The following is a 20,712-nucleotide window of genomic DNA, read 5'->3' on the forward strand; positions in this document are numbered from 1 at the left end:
GCAAAATGACAAACAGGAAAAGGTTCAAGGTATCAAGCTATGCACATAGTTTTGGTTTAATTTGCTCAGGATTGGACATATATCTGATATTTATGCCTCTACCCCAATCTTGATCTGTGACAAAGAGCCAGTTTTGGCTTGAAACATACTTTTTCTGGTCTTATAAAATATATATTTTTTTAAAGTAAGCATTCTACAGTGTTGCAGTTCCTTCACTCCTTGGGAAGTCAAAATCACAGTCACACTCTGCAAATGAATAATCATATGAGTACTTTGTGCAATGTCATTTTTATGTGTTTTTTTATTTAGTTTTTATTTATTTACTGCTGCTGCACTGATTGCCACCAATGGAATTCCGTCGTGTTCATACAATGACAATAAAGTATCTTGAATCTTCAATCTTTAAAACTGAGCACCTGAAATAGAAAGATTTGCATGTGTTTCCTCACTAACTGCCTGAAACACCATACAGTAGAGATGAATAGAACTATGTTTGTGTTCACAGCAATGAAAAATAACCTAAACGTAACATTAAAGATTTATAGGGACTACTTTTTCAATAGAAAATATTTCCAATGAAAATGTTTGACAGTGAGGTTTAAGAATTGTTTTTAGAAAGAGCTGTCAGCTAAAAACAGCTAGGTAACCTGTTGATTGGAGGGTTTGTATTTGATTGATACATGAGAAAGAATGAGCTATAGACCTTTTTACAGCAGAGATTTTGACTTGTCATAGTAAGAAAAGCACAGGTGTTACTGTTCTGTTCAGTCACAGTAAGCCGTGACAATGAGCCAGCATGCACGATACCAGCAGAAGGCAAACATTTTCTGCTGGAGCTGAGTGGTTTGACATGGTGCTCAGTCAGCCATGTTTTTTTTGTTTTGTTTGAAATGCTTAATTTAAACTTAAATTACCCAGAATTCACAGCAAATTATTTACACCTGTGCTTTTCCTACTGTGACACGTCAAAAGGCCTCCCATAAAAAAAGGCCTATATAGCACAGTCATACCTCCTCTAGGATTATGCACCAGACTTTGCCATACCTGACCTTCTATCACTCTGGGTGTAAAATGCAGGTATATGTCTCTCAAATAAAAAGAAACACATTTCTAATAATTCTGTTTTATTGTTTACATCTCTGGAAATTCCTTAAAACATGTCTGCAGCATTCTTGATGGAGGCCAAGGTCAGGGCTACAGTAGCTGTCACAATGATGAGTGGTTCTTACTGAGATAGAACGTCTGCCCACCAAATGGGGGGGATTGACAGTTAATCACAAGCACATTACACCTCTGGGATGGGCGGAACTGCAGCCTCTTGCCTTTGGCTCCAACCTGCCTGTCGTTATGATGACTCTGCGGCCTATCAGTGTCGGCCTCAGATTTATCTATCTGGCACTAGACTGTGGCCTCGTCTTGGGCTGAGCTTGGCACCTGTCCATCCATCAGCCTCTAAAGTCCTCCTGTGACGCAGTAGACACAATCTCTGTTTCTATACAGCTCCATGCCGCCACATGGCAATGCTATTATTCACACCGTTCTGTGAGTACAACTTAATAAATGCTACACAGTGTTTGCGGACGTGGCGATGTGCTCCTACCATACAAATCTGCAAAGCCAGGGAGATGCTTTGTCAGTGTTGGAGTACTATAACTGTGTTTACATCTATCGGGGAAAAAGCTGGCAGAGTTTATTGGGACTTAAGTGTTTTGGGAGGGATAGAGTGGGTGCACAACTTTTCTGATGGCACTAGTGAAGGCTCTTTTAAACAAGCTGAGTAATTACTAAAAAGCATGCTGTAGGCCATTTAAGTCTCATCTGTTGACACCACTGTGACGGCAATTTAAAGATTAGGTGTATACGTATGGGTGTGTGCAATCTGTGTGTGCGTGTTCATGTAGAGAGAGAAAGAGCAGATTGCATATAGGGTTGTTTTGCTTGAATGGCTTATTATGCTGATTTATCACTGTTGAGTCTAATATCCTGGGATATAGCGTGCCTCGAGCCATACAATTAAATCACTACAATGTTGACTTCGAGTGGAGCTTTAGAAACTACAAATATCTTTCAAGTACATGTAGTATGACAATTATGTTAGTATTTTCCAACTGCCATTCATTTCCTCTCGTGACTATCTCATTAGCTTCATGTCAAGACAGATGACCAAACCGTGGTGTGCGTTATTATGCGGCTGCGCCCTCCGTCCCTGGGCGCTGCTCAGTTTACCACAGGGGCATGTCGCCATGCTGACTTTTTAATGGGATCAGTCAATGATAACAAGGTGCTAATGAAAATCTAATCAGAACAGTCTGTCGTTGGATTGTCTTCTCCTTCTATGAATGTCACAGACACAAAGCTGCTCTGCCTCTCTTTTGTGTCCAGTGAGAAACTTCTATCTCAGGTCTCGTTAGCTAATATGATTTGCAGTGTCATCCTCGAGAAATGTAAAATTAATTTATTTATTTATTCACTCATTCATTTTTTCTACCTATTTAATCCTTTTACTGCCTTAGGGGCTAGAAATTATGCCCAAATTATACCTGAAAAAGACAGGAAACACTTTGAACAGATTGTCTTTCTGCAGCAATGTTATATTTAGCTTTTCTGTTAGAAGGGGCATACAGGAAATGAATTAATGGAGCCCCATTAATTTGTTCTATTTTATCTTCTTTCTCCTGGGGTGCTGAGAGGCAGGACAAAGAGTAGGTCAAGGCTAAGGCCAAGATAATGTCATAAGCAGCCCAGCAGAGAAGGTCAGATGGATCTGTACACAGAGCGTTAAATATATACTCAATCAACAGTTGAGGACATACAGTACAGCACATTCGGATTTGCATAGGGCTGCACTGTCATGATGGGGGACAATGCGTTTTCTCTTCTATCCATGTCAGTATTGCTCAGGGGAAGCGCTAACTGGGATGAAGCCCTCAAGGCCTGGATGCTGCACTCAAACTAAATGGGCAGGCTTTTCAGAGGAATGTGTGAATACCCTGTAGGCATTAAATGTAGGGCAGCGACGGAGAGCCATATGTTTATTGTCTGGAGCCATAACGTCGGAGACTTGCACCTGAGTTACATTTGAACATATGCTCAGTGGCTGATCTAACATGCATATAATTAGATATTATGTAAATGTTGATTTATGAATGTGTCCACAAACACTAGGTTTTTATGCAAAATCAAGTAGTTACAGAACTCATTAAGTACAAGCAGTGCATGGATGCAATTTTAGGCTTGAAAAGGCTATCAGTATCTTCTATAAGTAGCCTTACTGATGTATATATTTTACTCCCCTAATGGAGAAAACACTGGCTTCTATTGATCATGATGAATGGTGATATAAAAAGACCTATGAACCCACAGTCAAGCGCAGCGCTTATCAATATTGTATTTGCTGTTATGGAAGCTCTTGGCTAATTGCGCTATAGGGAGAAAACATGTCTTTCAAGGCCGAGTGATGTGTTCTCCGAGGCTGATGACTGGCTGATAAAGTGCTGCTGAGTGCTAAAGGGTAAGGTTTATGGATTTCTGCAACACCCTGGAGCCACAGCTCAGCAGGACAGCAACAAGGTCCCAGCCTCTTTCTCCACATGTTCAGAGAGTGTTTTTTTCAGTTTTCAGCTTTCAGGTATTTGCAGGTGATTGTTGTCCTGCAAAACACGACTGGAGCATTAAATGTGAAAATTAAAATGCTATCTCCATAGTCTTTCCATATCTCAATTATAAACACTTCCCTTTTGATTATCCTGCAGTTAATTTATGATGCCAGTCTCAATTGGCTAAACACAGTTTATTGCTGGCCTGGAGGGCCCTATAACATGTTCATTCTGCAGAACAGCAGTATGGGCTTGCACTTTGACCAGACTGCTAATGGTGATGCATGGCTCATTGGTGAGCAACTTTTTACAGACCGAAAGGAGACAAAATTAATCAGGGCCTCTTGGTAATCTAGTTTGTCTGTCTACAATAGAGGTTATAGCCTGACCATTGTTGATTGTGTCCCTGCCCAAGCTTAAGAGCCCCAGGGGTGACCTTATCCTGGTTGTCATGTGCGCACACACACTGTCATTGAGCACAGTGTGCAACAAAAGGTAGCAAGCACATTATGAACTATGTTTACCCAAATATTACAATGTATGTATGTATGTATCACTGTATGAGCCATTGTTTGCTGCTTGTTTAAGCGCCTCTGCTGCAGAAGTTGCCCTACGATTCATTTCTTAGACCGAACAGCAAAGTTGAAGTCATCAGTGTCTTAACTGCTCAGTCATGAGTCTCATGAATTTAAACAGTCAAGAATGCATTAAAAGACAAATCTGCAATTATTCTATTCATTTGCATTTCTGGCAGTTAAAGCTGAACTAATCTCTTTTAATGAGTTACTCATTTCATGCATATGTTCAAGATCTGGGCAACTATGTGAAGGATTTTCTTTTGGTGCTTTCCGGTCTGCAGCAGTCACCAGAGGTGGTCTGTCTTTCTGTGGTTTCGAAAGGACAGCAACTGTCTGCCTGCGCAGGAAATATTTTTGCTAATCCTGAGTGATTCCTGTCTTGATTTGGCTTAAAACTTAAAAATAAGAAGTTCAAAAATGTTTTCTCCTTATTAGGACTCGCGTATGGTTTAGTCTATAGCACGGTTGGTCAACCATGCACGATGCAGTGCTGAGAGTATGTAGGAATACGTTGGGTGATTTTACTGATTAGCAGACTTTCGAGTATTGAGGAGGAACTAATCAGTGAACTCACTTGGTGTGGTATTTGAAGGGTCAGTTTTCTTCAAGTGCTCTTTGAAAGTTTCCACTTACAATTTAGGAATTCACAATTATGACTTGATTAGGATTTAAATTCTCTCAGTCCTAAAATATCAGAAATACTTTGTGCTCCAGCAATATAATGACACAGTCACCCCTCAAAATATATTAAACCGAAGACATTGCTGTTCATGGTCAGTGTTTTAACCCCTCGGGCACCAGGACGCCCCCTGAAATTAACATTTTGTCCAACTCTATTTGAGGTACTCTTTTTGTTTGTAAGGTGAAGAAGAAGCACAACGGTGTGGAATTACTAGAATGAACATGGTTCAGTACCTAAAATCTCAACTTATGGCTTAGTATATAGTAAATGAGTGTCTATTACTGTATAGGGCATGGTGAATGCGTGAAGAAGGGAGTTTTTTTGACACAGCCCAAATATGTGTGTGTTGTTGTAGGTGATGACAAACAGACTGAGGCACACAAAAAAGTGTATATCTTCCTACCTTCCTTCCTCTCTTTTCTTATGTGTCCACTCATCCGCCTTTCTCCTGGACAAATCTGGCAGTTGATCCTGAACTGCCTGGAGGACAATTCAAAAGGTCAACGCAAGCAGACTGGGAAAATGCACCTTTCCTCCATCCCCCTTCTCTCCTTGGAAAGAAGACAACAACACTTGCTGACATGGCCTCATCTCTCTTAAATGCTGGAAGGCACAGGCTACTTCAACAATAGCACCACTTGTATTTAATTTATTTTCTGCTTGAACATCAGTCCTCTGCTGGCCCCCTACTCTCTCTCTCCCTCTCCATTTCTGCCCTGTGCGCACCAGGCTGTCCCCAGACGCGTGGGTAATGGTCTACTGGCCCTCAACTTGAGGCGATAAACACCTGCAGAGAAACAGCTCTTGCTTAGAATGATAAGACAAAGAGCTGAAGTGGGGATGGGTTGTTAGGGGTATAGACAAAGGAGAAGCACTGGTAAAAGGTTAAGAGTGCCCTGTGGCGCCATACAGCCTATTTCAATACTTTCCTTTCTGTCACCTTTTGGTCTGTTTTTGCATTTTAAATTAGGGCTTAGGAGAACAGTGAAGTCATAAAATGAGGACACAGAGTATAGATGACTCAAAATGCTTTAAAGTAAAGTTCAGATGGGATACACGGTGTGCAGATGAAAAATGATAAGTCGATGGAGTGAATACTGTTCCAATATTAACATTTAGAAATAAATGACAGAGGAGATGTCATATGAAATTGATCTCTGGTCAGTGAGAAATGCCGCAGCCAGAGGGGCGGATAGTTTCGAAGAACAGTAAAATGTCAATACCTGTACACCACTTTGAATATTTCAAAGTTGCAGGAGGGAGAAGGTGCTTGATGGATGACTGTGATGATAATTAAAAATGATATGAATGGGAGAGAATGACAGAGGTGGAGCTGCGAATGATAGACCAAGTGGGGGGGGTGAAAATGAGATTAGGTTCCGCACTTCAGGTGGTGTGACAGGCTTGGGAATGGAAAATCTGTCAGTCCTTCATGCCCTGATGCAAAGCTGGTAGGCTGCTCTATTGATCCAGCTGCAATGGAGAAGGCTTCTATGCAGCCAACGCCAATGTTCTCACTTGTCTAACATTAGTGTGTGTGTGTGTGTGTGTGTGTGTGTGTGTGTGTGTGTGTGTGTGTGTGTGTGTGTGTGTCTGTGTCTGTGTCTTTGCTTTCTGTCACTTTGTAATTCTGAAAATTAAAATATGCCATTTATATTTAATTTATGTGAGCTTTTGTAACATCACGAAATTGACCTTTTGCAAAACCCCTCCCCCGAACAGTAATTGTCCAATCATAGCTTAGCAACCGTAACTAGGCATGGCAGGGCTGTCAAGGTTTGAACATGTTTAGGCAGAGTGCCAGGGGCTGTTATAAGAGTGACACTCTGCATTTCAATAGTTTGTAGCGTGGTGTATTTTTTACTTTTTCAAAAACCAAACATACATTAAAAGTGTCTTATGGAGTTGGCTTAATTAACTAGGTAGCTACAGTAAAGAGAATCTGTCAGCGAAATGACTGCTGTATGTCAGGGTTAAGTTAGAGGAAACTGCTGCATTTCTTTTTGAGTTTAAGGTGAGCCTCAGATTCCCAGTAAGAAGCTGTCATTGCGTATCATTGTGATAAGTCAATTACGTCTGTGTGATGTCTTATTATTGCTATGTCCCTGTATGACAGCTTCCATTAGTGTGTAATGTTTTTAGTTGTTCATTCTCAAAATCTGTGTTGCCCGTTCAGAAACGTGTCCTTTTTCATGAAAATTTACTACCACCATCAATTCCAAGTATTCCTATTGGCTTGAAATTTTATATTTGTATTTGCATGAACTGGGGTAGATGCTCCATATTCATGCGCTGTCTTGAAATACGTTAGCCGGTAAGGGACATACAGGACATGCTCCTCCGCCTTTCGCTGTCACATGATAAACTCACAGGTGCTGCTAATGGGTATCGTCGCTTCCCAGCTCCGGCAAGTTTGAAGAAGGACACATGGAGGACCGCACATGTTCAAAATCCAAATTTCAGGAACAGGAGTCTTCTTCTTCACCCAGAAAAAGAAAAAGGATATTGAAAAGAGCAAGAGACTGGCGTCATCAGAAAAAAGCGTGAAGGCTACCGTAGCTGTAATACGTACTTTGAACTGCGTGGCGTGAGAGAGTTGATTGCGATATATGATCTCAACACTAGATGGGAGAAATTCCCACACATTGGACCTTTAACGTTTGGCATTAGCGGCAAGGTGTTTATGTCTGTGTTTGCGGCATCTTACACTGAGAGCTCTGTGGACAATTTCACTACATGATGAGGCAATTTTACATTTGTGAGCTAGTTTTGTCAGAGGGAGACCAAACATCAGGGAAATTACAACACTAATGTGCCTTTCAGGGCAATAGCCAGAGCTCCACTTTATTTAGTTACTTATTTATTTGCACTGAAGGTTATTGCGGACAGCAGCAGATAAACAGACAGTTTGGAGACATCAGACCCTCAGAGATTGAGTCTGAAATCCCACATGACCCTCTCACAACAGAGTACAGTGCAGGATGAAGCTACTGAAAATAACAGCATCAAGGCCAATGTGCTGAGAGCTGGCCAGTAATGATACAGCAAACAACATCAACGACACATCTTAAACCCTTATATAGCCATTGATCCCATTATATTCAGACCTCTGCTCCCTCTACCCTCTTTTGTATTTGAGATTACTTGGACCCTGGCCTTGGATGTCAGAGGAACAATGTTTTGCTGAATGGGACATATAGAGAAAGGCTTGGTACATTTGACACAGGAGAAAAATAAATAAATAGAAAAATAATGCATTCGGCTCCTGCTTTCATGTTGTTTCCCCGTTTTATTTTCACCATCTCCCATCTTAACAAATCTGTCTTTTTTGCACTTTCCCTGTTTGTGACCTCCCTTCATGTATCAATGCGGTACAATCCAAACCCCACCCTCTGGTTATCGCCCTCCTTTCCCTTCTTAGTCTCTTGTGGCTTGCCACAGATAGTGTCACCTACAGCCTGTGACCACGTTGTAGTCCAGCAGTGCTCCTTATGAATTATGATGTGCTGGATCAGTCCTAATCTTGTTATGGATGTTCTTTTGCCCTTGAGAGGGGCATCAATGGATGGATGGAACTTTATCAGATTTCATGGTGCTTTTGAGTATAATTCAGACAAAGATGCCGTCTTTGAAACACGAGTTTGATCTGATTAGTTTTAATTTATTTTCCATTTTTCATTTTCCATTTATTTCTATTAATAAAAATGTAAACATGAAAAGTTTTTTTACATGAAAAGTAAAAGAGGAAGTAGAGTAAAACAATGACAATATCAAAAGATAACAGGAAAGAAATATAACTAATAAATATTAGCTAGGTACACAGTGACAGATGTGATCTGTGCACCTAAGGGCCACTCTTGGTAATCAGGCAATTTATTGGAACTACCAGGAGACCTCTATCTTAGGCTGCCCTGAGACTCTTGTGGGATTGACATATCTATAATGTACCTGGGAGTCTGACCATGTAGAGTGTTAAAAGTTATCAGTAAAATCTTAAAATCAATTTTAAAACTTAAAGGCAGAAAGAAAGCAAGTGTGTGTGTGTGTGTGTGTGTGTGTGAGAGTGTGTGTGTGAGTGCATGCGTGCGTGCCTTCTTGTCATCTACGTTTTGAATAAGCTGGAGGTAGGCAATTTACTTTATGCTGAAGCCTCAATAAGTTGCACTGTTGTCCAGTCAGAGTTCACTTCACGGCAAAAACAAATTGCTTTTACCCAGGAAACGCTTGTTTGTTCCTCAGGAGTGTTTTAATTCAAACCACAATCTTTTTCCTAAACGTAACTAGTCGTTTTGGTTCCTGCACTTAACTGTCATTGCATCGTAGCCAGCATCACTGAGCTCTATAGTGGCTAAATACAACCAGCAACTGCCACTCAGATTTTACAGTGCTTTACTTAGTTTAAAATACTTCTATTTTAGGTATATAATATATGGTCTATTGGTGATGTAGCATTGATCACTATGAGGGGGGATACACTTTGTCCCCACCGGGGATAAAAATAATTCAATAGAGGCAGGGATATGTAGACCAGAAAGGGGGAAATCCCACGCATTCCCCCTGGAAAATCACACCCTGAATATTACAGATTGTTTTATATTGGATAATAAATGGCCAAGTTTTGGTACAAGAAGATTAGTCTCTGAAACTTTGTATATGCATATGGACAGAAAATAATAGTGGCCCTAACAATGACCCAGGTGGAACACCGCAGGTGAGGGAGGCAGATTTGGAAAAACACATAGTAAGCCCAGTTTAAAGATTCGTCCTCAGTACTAAGTTATATAAAAAATACTTTTATGCCTTGAAAGGTATGAATATTAGAGTATCATGTTCCACAGTTACATAAGTCACTCAGCAAATTATTTTGAAAGGTTAACGGGTTTATTATAACAATATGCTGTCTAAATATGTCTCTGAAGCAAGGTAATATTAAGAAAATCTAATTAGCAATAACCTATAGTTGAGCTACTTGACACTACTTACTTCCACTATATACATAGCCATATTTTTACTCACATTTGTACTACTGTCCATACTGTATATATCTTAGCGTATTCCTACACATTGTTAATATTGTTATCACTGTCCATGCTGCTCATATTGTATATATCTAGTGCATTCATACCCCTTACTGTTTATTCCACATTATTTCTGTATAAACTTTGTACATTACTCCACATTTTGCTGCGTTTTGCACTTCTGGTTAGATGCTAAACTGCATTTCATTGTCTCAGTACCTGTACTCTGTGCAATGACAATACAGTTGAATATAATCTATAAAAAAAAGCTATATGGTCTTCAGTAACAACAAATCATTGCTGTAATTGACAAATGCAGTTTTTCTAATGGAATTACACAAGAGGGTAATTGAACATATTGCAAGCACAAGTGCCACTGAACTGACATCTAAATGACAGAATAATGAAGAGACTGTCAAAACTCTCCTGCAAGACAAACTTATGAAGGTATAAGTGCTGATGAAATCCTGAAGGTAACTGTCAAAGTGTTCAATCATGGAACAGTTGAGGAGTACTTTTCAGCTAAATCCAAGGATTTGTTGATTCTCAGAGTATTCCTATCTCAAGGTAGAGATAAATTAACTGACCTTAAGGTTAATATTAACTAGTACATCACTGAAGTAGGATCCTGTCTCTCAATTGTGAGGATTTGTTTAATATCATTGAAATGACAAAGAATTCAATATCTATGTGTTTTGAACTGTTGGTCGGAGACAACACAAACAATATTTAGATGTAACCTTGGACTCTTGCCAATTTTCACTATTTTCTGTCATTTTATGAACTACAAAAAATATATCCAAATGAAAAGTAGTTACAGTCCTATACAGTGTAGAACATTTAATAAGAAATGCAAAAATTCTTTTCAAAGATTTTTTTTTGGCCATTTTAGGATAGGACAGCTTAGACTTGAAAGGGGAGAGAGAAGGGGAATGACATGCAGCAAAGGGCTGCAGGTTGGAGTTGAACCCGCAGCCGCTGCGTCAAGGAGTAAACCTCTATATATGGGTGCCCGCTCTACCAGGTGAGCTAACCAGGCACCCACATCGCAAGAACAATTTATTGAAACCAAGAATTCAAGGGCATATTCTCTATTAAAAAAAATAGAAAATTAATAAATTGATAAAAAACAAAAAACCTGCTCTGTATATTATAATCGCTTACCAATAATTTACTGTTGTAAAAACTCGTTGGCGATTCTTCCCCCCTCCCATCTTCTCCACCTGGTCATGTGCATTTGTTTTCAAAGAAGCCAGCGAACGCACGGAGCCATGTCCAATGTAACAGCTAGTAAACTAGCTAGTAAGCCCGTAACAGACAGTGATTATAATAAAAACCTTTACAGACAATAGGAAACATCCTGAGGTCACAATAACAAGAAATACAAAGATTAAACTGTTTATCCCAAAGATACTTACAAGTGCAACAGCAAGAATGCCAGGGGTCCGTTTCAGAAAGCAGCTTTAGTGAAAACTCTGAGTTTGTTAACCCTGAGATGAGGGAAACTCTGGGTTTTCTGTTTCAGAAAGGGAGGTTAATCAAACCTGAGAGAGGGGGGTAACTCCAGCCCGTTTCAGAAAGAGAGGTAACTTAACCTCAGAATCAGTTACTATGGTAACTGAGTCTGTGAACCTAACCTGGTCGGGAGCAGGTTTTCTTCAATAAACCTCAAGTTTCTCTCAGTCTCCTCCCGCTGACACAGCGTGCTTTCATTTCCTCATTCATTCATTCAGTCTGTATGAGGCGCATTTTAGTGCAGTTTGTTATCTGCATGAATAAAACATTTTTTATAAAACGTTTTTTTCTCAAACATTGCATGATGAAAAAGCTGTATTACTTCACAGAGAGTTTACGTCAGGAGATGATATTGATGATATTGATATATTGATATTTCCAGATAACCGATTTGAGAGGTATTTTCTTCACAGTCGATCAGATATGTAGATACCTTATCCGTCCACTAACATCCACAATTGTGGACATGCTTTTACCAGCAGATTCTTTGTGTCGCATATGTTTTTTGCAAACGGCAGTTTTCTTTACAACATTGGTGATGCGGATCATATTAGTAAAGCCACTGTATGCAGAGCCGTCAGAAAAGTGTGCCTCGCTCTGAAACATTTTTTAAATGTTTTTGTAGTGTTCCCTAGACACAAACCAGTGAGAGCCATTAAAAAGAATTAATTCTTGATTATAAATTATATTTCTGTTAATGATCATGGTGCTGCAGGCTCAGAATGGGATTAGTAGTTGCTTACTTTTTCGCCCGCAGGATTGCACCTAAATGAAATTATAGGTGTAATACCATTCCAGTTTTCACCAGTAATATTATAGGTTACCTGTGATTAAATGAATACACGGTCAATGCTTACGCATTGACTCGAGAAGCAATTTTCTCCCAGACCAATTCTCTCTCTTTTGCAGCAGCCACATGTTTTTTTTTTTAAGGAAATACATGTTCAAACTCACTGTTTGTGAGTATTTCCGCCGACCAGTTTGTTTGTGGTTGTTACCATGGTGAATCGTAGTATCATGGCTCCATTCATGCTGCCTTTTTATTGTGGTGGTGCACACACTTAACTCTGAGTGAACCTACTCTGAGTTGATTGAACCAACTTAAATCAGCTGTTCTGAAACCAAAAACTTTCCCATCTCAGGGTAAATCAACTCAGAGTTCAGGGTTAAACTCAGGGTTTGTTAAACCTCCTTCCTGAAACGGACCCCAGAGGCCTGTACTACGAAGCAAGATTTGGCGTTAACGAGGTAACTTCAGGTTCAACCCAGGGTTTTGTGTATCACGACGGTGGATCACTTGTTACCGGGTTAAATCGCCGTGGTAACTTATGCTGAACACTGAAAAAAATAAAAAAATAATTCTTGAACCTGCACTTTCATATGTCTCTTTGTAGCTTTGCTTATTTAAAGCTAATGTACTTGCACTTACTACTTGTTGTCTGGAGTTTCTTCACAGTTGAAAGCACTTAATTGTAAGTCGCTTTGGATAAAAGCGTCAGCTAAATGACATGTAATGTAATGTAATGTAATATAGATTTTCAGTGGAGGGAATTACGTATAGGCTATTTGTCGGCTTGTTGAGCCGTTTGTTGCCAATGCGCACATTGGTTTGAATTATGTTTTTTATATTTTTTATTTGCTCTCATGATCGCTTACCACTGCCAGGGTTGCAACTGAAATAATAGGCTAAAGCAATGGCAGTTTATGGAAAGGACAAGTGTAATTATGGTCAGATCTTGTGCCTGACTGATGGGGAAGTGATATTGATAAGCGTTGTGATTTATGCATCACTGCCGGCTTTCCTTCCTGTTTTAGGAAGTAGCAACTGTATTGCGTTTTACTGTTTATGGCAAAACCATGTCTGTGTTCTTCATATTTATGTAGAATTATAGTTTGCTCTTCTTATGTAAAATATGCGGCTCTGGTAGATGTTTGCGATTGGTCATGCTGTGCAAACACGGCCTCTTTTTATGTATTGGGAAACTCTGGGTTGATTGAACAAATTGATAACCACCGTCGTGACACAGGTTATGCGGGACCGCGGTTGTTAAGTTAGGTGAAGCCGGGTAACTGAAAGAAATCCAGGGCATGTTGATCTTGATCCGTAATACAGGCCTCAGGTCAGCATTGGATTTGCAGGCTTCTGTTTGTCTCAGTTCTCCCCATTCTGAAAACGCAGGTTCGACGTTTACTCGTGTCTGATTCCTCGCTCGGTCAGTCTGACGTTTCCTCTTTCTCTGTTCCTCCGACAATGCTTTCCTAGCTTTCTGCTTCTTTTTTGCCGGCTCAGCCATGACGATAGTGTGAAAAACTCCATCGCTACCTTGTTCTTATAGCTAGCCGGTTCCTGGATGTGTGCTTTGTACTTTGGGTCGGTGGCCCGCCGGCCCAAAGTTGCAATGGTGGTTTTTCCGCTCACAGGTGCTAGTGGGAAGCGAGACGACCACCATTCAACCCGAAAAAAGTCATATAACCATTCCAATGACTCCAAAGCTGTTCAGTTAAGGTAAATGTTAAAGAAAGCATTGGGAATCTGAACCAAAAAAGGTGATAACACGATGGCTTGAGTTGCAAAACGTGAAGGTGCTTTTATTTACAAAAAAGTGGTTAAACAAGTGCAGGACGTCCACAGCAAAAACAGAACAAACAAAAAACCCATCTTTTTACACAAGGTTTTCACTAGCAAAGTTTCTCAAAGTTTCACATCAGCATTGTAGCCACCCTCAGACTGAACTCCATGCTTAGGTGGCCAGAGGCTTATATATATATATATTAAGCCCCTCCCACTAGACCAACCAACTCTTAATTGCTTCAATTATCTCTCAATTATGTTACCATTTAAACATTTAGAATTTCACTGCTAATTTCTACAATAAACACATAACAGACTCTTGAACAAATCATTTTCCACTCATCTTACTTAAGAAAACACAAAAACTTACACACATATTCAACTAGAAAATCTACCCTCACCTATGACCCAGATATATGGTATCTCCCACCATCAGCACACCTGAGTGTGACTGCTATAGGCCTTTTTTTTTGAAGCAGCACTTTGCCTCAGCTCTGGTTCAGACCCAAGGACTGGAGAGGAGAGAGAGTTCAACATATTGGTTAAATAACATAGTTTGTTGTAAAATAGAAATGACTTAAATGAATAAACTGAACTGACTAAACTAAACTAATGTAATGTGGTATTTTTTTCAACAGTGTTTTACTGAATGACATGTATAAAAGCGTGACTGCAAATTAATTGTCTGGGTGCTTGGTGAGCTGAGTAGGTTTACCATGTGCTATCCAAAAGTGACAGGGCCTTTGTCACAGTAAATTAAGCTAAAAAAAACTGCATACCGGTAGTTCCCCTTTAACGTACAACTGACCTTCCTACATGAAACAAAGGAGATATATATACATTAACCAAAACAGAATAACTTAATATAATGTTAATCAAGCAAAAAATAAACTAAAGAGACTAGAGCTCCCCAATGACACCTCGAGCAGTGGTAGTGTCCAATTAGGCCACCTGCCCTATAAAAAAGGTCTTTCTCCAGGTGCTACCCTTTTGCCCTGCAGACTGCCTGGGACCCTCTTGGTGTGGCATCTCCAAACTGGTGAGCTCAAAAGAAATAATGGTTATAAGAAAAAAACAATAAAAAAATAACGAAATGTGCGTGCTACAAAAAGATACCTAGTACCGTTGACTAAATAAAGTATAAATCTGAAACAATCATGTGTCCTGTAAATTATTTGTAATTAATAAATGTTTGACTGAAACAAAAACATGTATGTATGTGTCTGGGAAATTATATAAACCAATCCTAAGAAAGAAGCCAAAGAAAATAAACGTGAGTGCAAGAGGTTACCACTTTTAAGATGGCTGCGTGGCCATGGCTGTGGCTATCACAGCTCCAGAGGCAAGACTTTGCCAAATTACATTCAAGATGCATGGATTATCTTACAGTAAAGATTATTACAGTAAAAGTATTCTGAAAGATCTAATTAAGCAAAGCAAAATGAGATTGCTGAGATCCTCAGCCCGGGACAAGACAAAAGCCAGGGGCTGTTGACAGAGGGCTGTAAGGCAATGAGGCTACTACTCTGGCCTCCAGGTAATGACCGTCCATACATCTCAGTTTAACTTTCTTTATAGCTCGAGGTTAAGGGTTGTGAATCGTAATCTCGTTATGTAAAACATCAGCCTGTGAATTCAGGCATTTTGTCTTATTGCTCTTAAAGAGGTAATTAGTGTTTTCTCAGTAGTTGGGTGGTGTTGGCAGATGACTACAGGTGTCTTGTTTTGCACTTAGAAAATGGAGAGGAAGACAAAATTACTTACTAATAAAAGTTCTTACTGAGTTGCACCAGCTATGTGTAAGTTCTCCCTAGAGGCTTAGTAACTACTAGTTAGTTTGCAACTAAATCAGCTACTAAAATTAGTCGCACCAAAACTACTTGGGGCATAATCTAACTAATTTGGATGTAAAATCATAGCAAAGTCAAGTGGCCAATCAAAAATAGAGTTACATTGTCATGGTTACCATGCACATTGGCTATACTAGATATTGAACTATGACATCAATACATTTGGCCTCTACTGGATTACTGTGTTGCAAATAGGTATGCAGTTAATGAAAAATATATGCTGTGTGGCAGACATACTGCTTTTACCATTAGTGAATAGGATTCTGCAATAATTTTTATTTTAATGTGTAAATCACAATTTAGTCCTAAGTTACGTTATAACTAGGCTAAGTTTGAACTTACACATAGTTGGAGCAACAGGCTGCTGTACTCATAACTCATAGTACTTGTGTTTGCATGGTGAGTTGTTGGGAAGGTGTGAAAACATTACAGAGTATAGTGTGTGTTGGGGAATGATGCTTCCCAATTTAGTTTTGCACACTGTGTGGGATGTAAAGAACTCTGTCTTACAATTCAGCATTCACATGCTATTCCATCTGGGTGGAGAATAAATGTCTTCAGGACACCTGGCGCCCACTCTGTGACTGTCTGCTCTCTCGGGCTCATTTTTGACTGAGAACAGAAAGACCTTGGAGTACAAAGACAACAGGCTTGATTATATGAGTACACAGGAAGGTCTCCCAACATTGTTTTGCTAATCACGTTAGCGGGCACAGACTCAAGGCGGGACAGATGCTAGGCAAAGGGCAATGGGGTTATGTTATCCTGATTAGAGGAGGCTTTGGGGGGTTTTGTGAATCTCGTTTCCTACCTCGGCGTCACCTTGCAGAGGGAAGACTGCAATCGGTTCTCTCTCTCGCTCAATCTGTCTGCTTTTTCTTCCATGTCTCACTTGTTCTCTGTGTCTCTCTCCAGTATTCACGAGTGCCTCAGCCAGCACCGACTGTGTCTTTTGATTCAACAGGGCACATTTCTGTTATCAACCGCTCACACATAACGATATGAGAATACTTTAATTTTTCCTTCTTGTGGATTCCCCCTGCTTAGAGTGGGTTACAAGCGGATTTGTTCCTTTGTGACATTTTTGCCTTGGTTCATACAAGTCTACTTTTTTCACTGCCTTGATCATAATTCATTTTTATGTCTTATAGTGATTCTTTTACAATTTATTCAGGTTTAACTTAATAATTAACTGATTAACTTAATCAATGTATATTGAGTATCTCCTGTCCCTTTCCGATATGTAAATCTTACATAATACATTACAGTTCTAAGGAAAACGACACAGTAAACAAATAGTAAAATACCATAAATATATTTTGATATAAAACCATGAATAAAAAAAAATCACTGACTAAAAAGTTATTACTGCCTGTGGAAAGATGAGCTTTGCAGACGCAGTACAAGTGTCGGTTTGGCTGCTTGTTAACTTTTTAAAATGCATGCTTCACTGCCAAAACATGTGGATGACGTCTCTTTCTGATGCACATATGACACCTGGTGTAGAGGGAATAAACCAAAGATTATTGTTTTTTGGCATAAAATAGCTGATACCTCCCAGTTAAAATAAATAGATTGGCTTCAAAATGAATCGTCCTGAGATTTAAATCTTTCAGATCATTGAAAATGGCAACATGTATAAAAATGTTAACAGATGGCAGAAGTGATAGACTGTTGCGATGACCCATTCATTTGGAATACTATAAATAGCTGATGCATCTCTTCTGCTCCTTCCAGGATCCTATATGTTGGTGAACTCCTCCCAGCATGCCGTGGGTCATCGTGCTCAGCTGCTGCTGCAGACGCTGAGTGAAAATGACACACACTGCGTCCAGTTCAGCTACTTCCTGTACAGTCGTGATGGTCACAGTCCGGGGGCCCTACGGGCATATGTGCGAGTCAATGGGGGTCCGCTCGGCAGCCCGGCGTGGAACACGTCGGGGTCTCACGCCAAGCAGTGGCACCAGGTTGAGCTGGCTGTCAGCACCTTCTGGCCTAATGAATACCAGGTACAAACTCTGTCACTCTCAGCTCTAACATGTGAGGGTGTGACTAATGTGTCTTTGATTTCATTATGTGTTAATGTGTGCCTCTCACACCGAGTACTTGAACAGTCAGAGGTTTCATTTTTGTGATTAAGACCCATGGACCAACGTCTTGTTCAGCTGAAAAATGGTACACAGTAAGGCTCTGTTGATCACCACTCATTTTAGCCTCGAGGTGAATCTGATGTTAATTACTTGCATTTGCAATTTAATTAGCGTTGATCCCTTGTGAATGCAGCCAACGATAGTGCTCGAGGACCCTAACTAGGTCTCCTGTGGGCATGCCTGGTAGAGATTTCACCCACTGAGGCCTGTGTACTGCGTATTCAGCCGACTCCAACTATTTGCATGGCATGTCATTGCCTACTTATAGTAGAAAGGACTTTGACTGGCATCTACTGTTGGTGCCTGATGTGCTGTGTTCTTTAGATGGCACAGTCAGGTGAGCATAAGGGATATCCATCTATTAATCCAATTTATTTTTTCTGCAAACTCTGCGGAGCTGTCAAAAAGCAATTAAGTTGACTAGTGTGCATATTATCAAGAACTGTCAGTCCCCTCGACTTAATTAAATTATATTCGGCTCTACAAGATCTGACCTTCACTATGTAAAACATAGTCCTTTGTACAAACAGAGGGCTAGATGTAGGCTATTTGATCAACATGACAGACATACATACAGAAACACTCATACAGAGAAAGTTTCGCTGCTGCGGTCCATGCACAAGGACATACAGTATACTGTACGGTTTTACAAGCTTTATTATTGCTAGAGAGAAATAATATTTTAAGACAAATAGGTATCTAATACTCTTCTGAATAATAATATTTGAACACCATGGCACATTGACCAAGGTAAAGTTGAGAATATCTTGTTTCATTCAAAAAGATACAGCATCCCATAAGTCTGAGCCAGTGGTACACCGTTAACGCCTCATGGGATTTGTTGTTAAAGGAAAAGCAAGACATTTTAGTAAATTTGCTTATTTGCTTTCTTGCTGAAAGTTAGATGAGAAGATTGATATCCCTCTAATAGCTGCATGCCCAATATGAAGCCAGTGCTAGAACACCCTGTTAGTTAACACATTATATTGAATTTGTTGAATCCTTACAAAAACTGTAGTAACTACAGAGGGTTTTGTGCTGGACTATTTCTTGGCTGGGCGCAGTAAATTCCTGGAGTCTGGTCATCACTGTGTGGTTGCCAGGCAGCTGTTTTTGTACGAATTAAACAAACAAACTAGATACAACATGTTAATTTGTGAACTTAGAGGTGGTGGTAGGTTTTTTTTTTTTAACCTTTGGACAGAGCCAGGCTGTTTTCCCCTATTTCCAGTCCTTATGCTAAACTCAGCTAAGATAATCACCTCCTGCCTCTCGCTTCATATCTAGTGTACATGAGAGTGGTATTAATCTACTCTTCTAAGTCTCTGCAAGAAAGTGAATAAGTGTATTTTCCAAAATGTTGAAATTTATGCCGACAAAATATTCCTCTTTCTTTGTTGTTAAAATTTTGCTTTTCGCATTTCGCGGATTTTAAGAGGAAACTCAATAAAAAGCCATTTTGTCGACACTAGATATCAAACAAAAGCCAGACACTATATCGTATTAACTTGCTGTGAGCTGTAAATTTAATTCAAACCGACAACATAACCTAATCTCGGAGCTTCCTCCGCAGGGCTGTGGAGATAGCCTACTGTAGGTCTGGCAATGTGAGACTATCTCAGAGCTGACCGGTCAAAGACTGCAGTCTTCAGACTCACCCTGGGTCCGCTTGTTTAAGTGGGCTGCTAACTTATAACAATAATGCCCCGACGGCAAAATACCCACGTGAATCAATTCCATACTTCAACGTTAACCGCCCCTAAGCCTATTTGGAAATGAACACCTCTGCTAAGAAGTTAAAGTCGTTGACGATAATAATGATGCGACGAGACAGCACCGCTGTCATTAAAGTGTAACTCTCACCAAAATGCAACCTAGGGTCTTTTTGTGAATGTACCCGAGTCAAACTTTCGTTTAAAAGCATATTTAGGACGGTATCGCCACTTTTAAGATTTACCGTATTTTCGGTCAAATGGCCTTTTGAATAGGAGTGCTAGGGGCACTTTTATGCTAGCCTCAAAATAGCTATTTTTAAAACACTAAGAAGGCTCGACACAACATGAAACTTTGCTCAAAGTATCACCAGGGGCTCTACACCTTAACGAAAGCATTGACAACATTGTTTGTGTACCCAGAGTTTACTAAAAAGAAAGGTTTTGAACAACTCACCGTAGGTCTTGTTGTTTCCGGCCGCTACTACCTCGGCAGTCAAAACGAGTCGATATCCGAATGCGAATGAACGGACTCCATATGAGGCTCCTTTTTCAACTACGAGGTCAATATTGTTTTTCAATAACGACAAAACAAGAAATAATCCGTGCATTTATATGGAACTAAGCTTTAGGAGCTTTCCATCTTTACTCTCCTCCCTGTTATGTTGCATTCTGAAATCGATTGTTTTTGACTGACAAAATGGCTGCGGCCGGAAACAACAAGACCTACGGTTACATTAGCTCAATTGTGCAACAGATAATGAGGTCCCCACTGTCGGATTATTTTCTTTTCAAGGAATTTCAGTGTGAATCATTACTTTTACAATGCCCTTATTAAATGTATTAAATAGCTGTTGTTTTTGTAATGAATGTTTAACAATGAGTGAGCTGAAAACTGTCGAGGAGCACTTCGCTGCTGATGGATGCCGTGAGAGCTGAGTTGTGATCTCTCTATTATAAAACAGACTGCCTAACCACTTTTCTGCCCGATCACCACATCAGGACAGACACGTCATAAATACAATAATACCACGTTTTA

At 39.9% G+C, this 20,712-nt stretch overlaps 1 protein-coding gene across 4 annotated transcripts in view; it reads left to right on the forward strand.

Moving 5' to 3' along the window:
* ptprub (protein tyrosine phosphatase receptor type Ub) overlaps positions 1-20,712 on the forward strand; it is a 166,368-nt gene that overhangs the window by 72,827 nt on the left and 72,829 nt on the right. For all 4 annotated transcript variants that reach the window (XM_031298758.2, XM_031298759.2, XM_031298760.2 and 1 more), the window contains exon 3: positions 17,549-17,820. In XM_031298758.2, coding sequence (XP_031154618.1) covers positions 17,549-17,820 — 272 coding nt within the window. The remainder of the gene's footprint in view (positions 1-17,548; positions 17,821-20,712) is intronic.

This window comes from Sander lucioperca, chromosome 10 (genome assembly GCF_008315115.2).
Source record: "Sander lucioperca isolate FBNREF2018 chromosome 10, SLUC_FBN_1.2, whole genome shotgun sequence".
NCBI lineage: Eukaryota > Metazoa > Chordata > Actinopteri > Perciformes > Percidae > Sander > Sander lucioperca.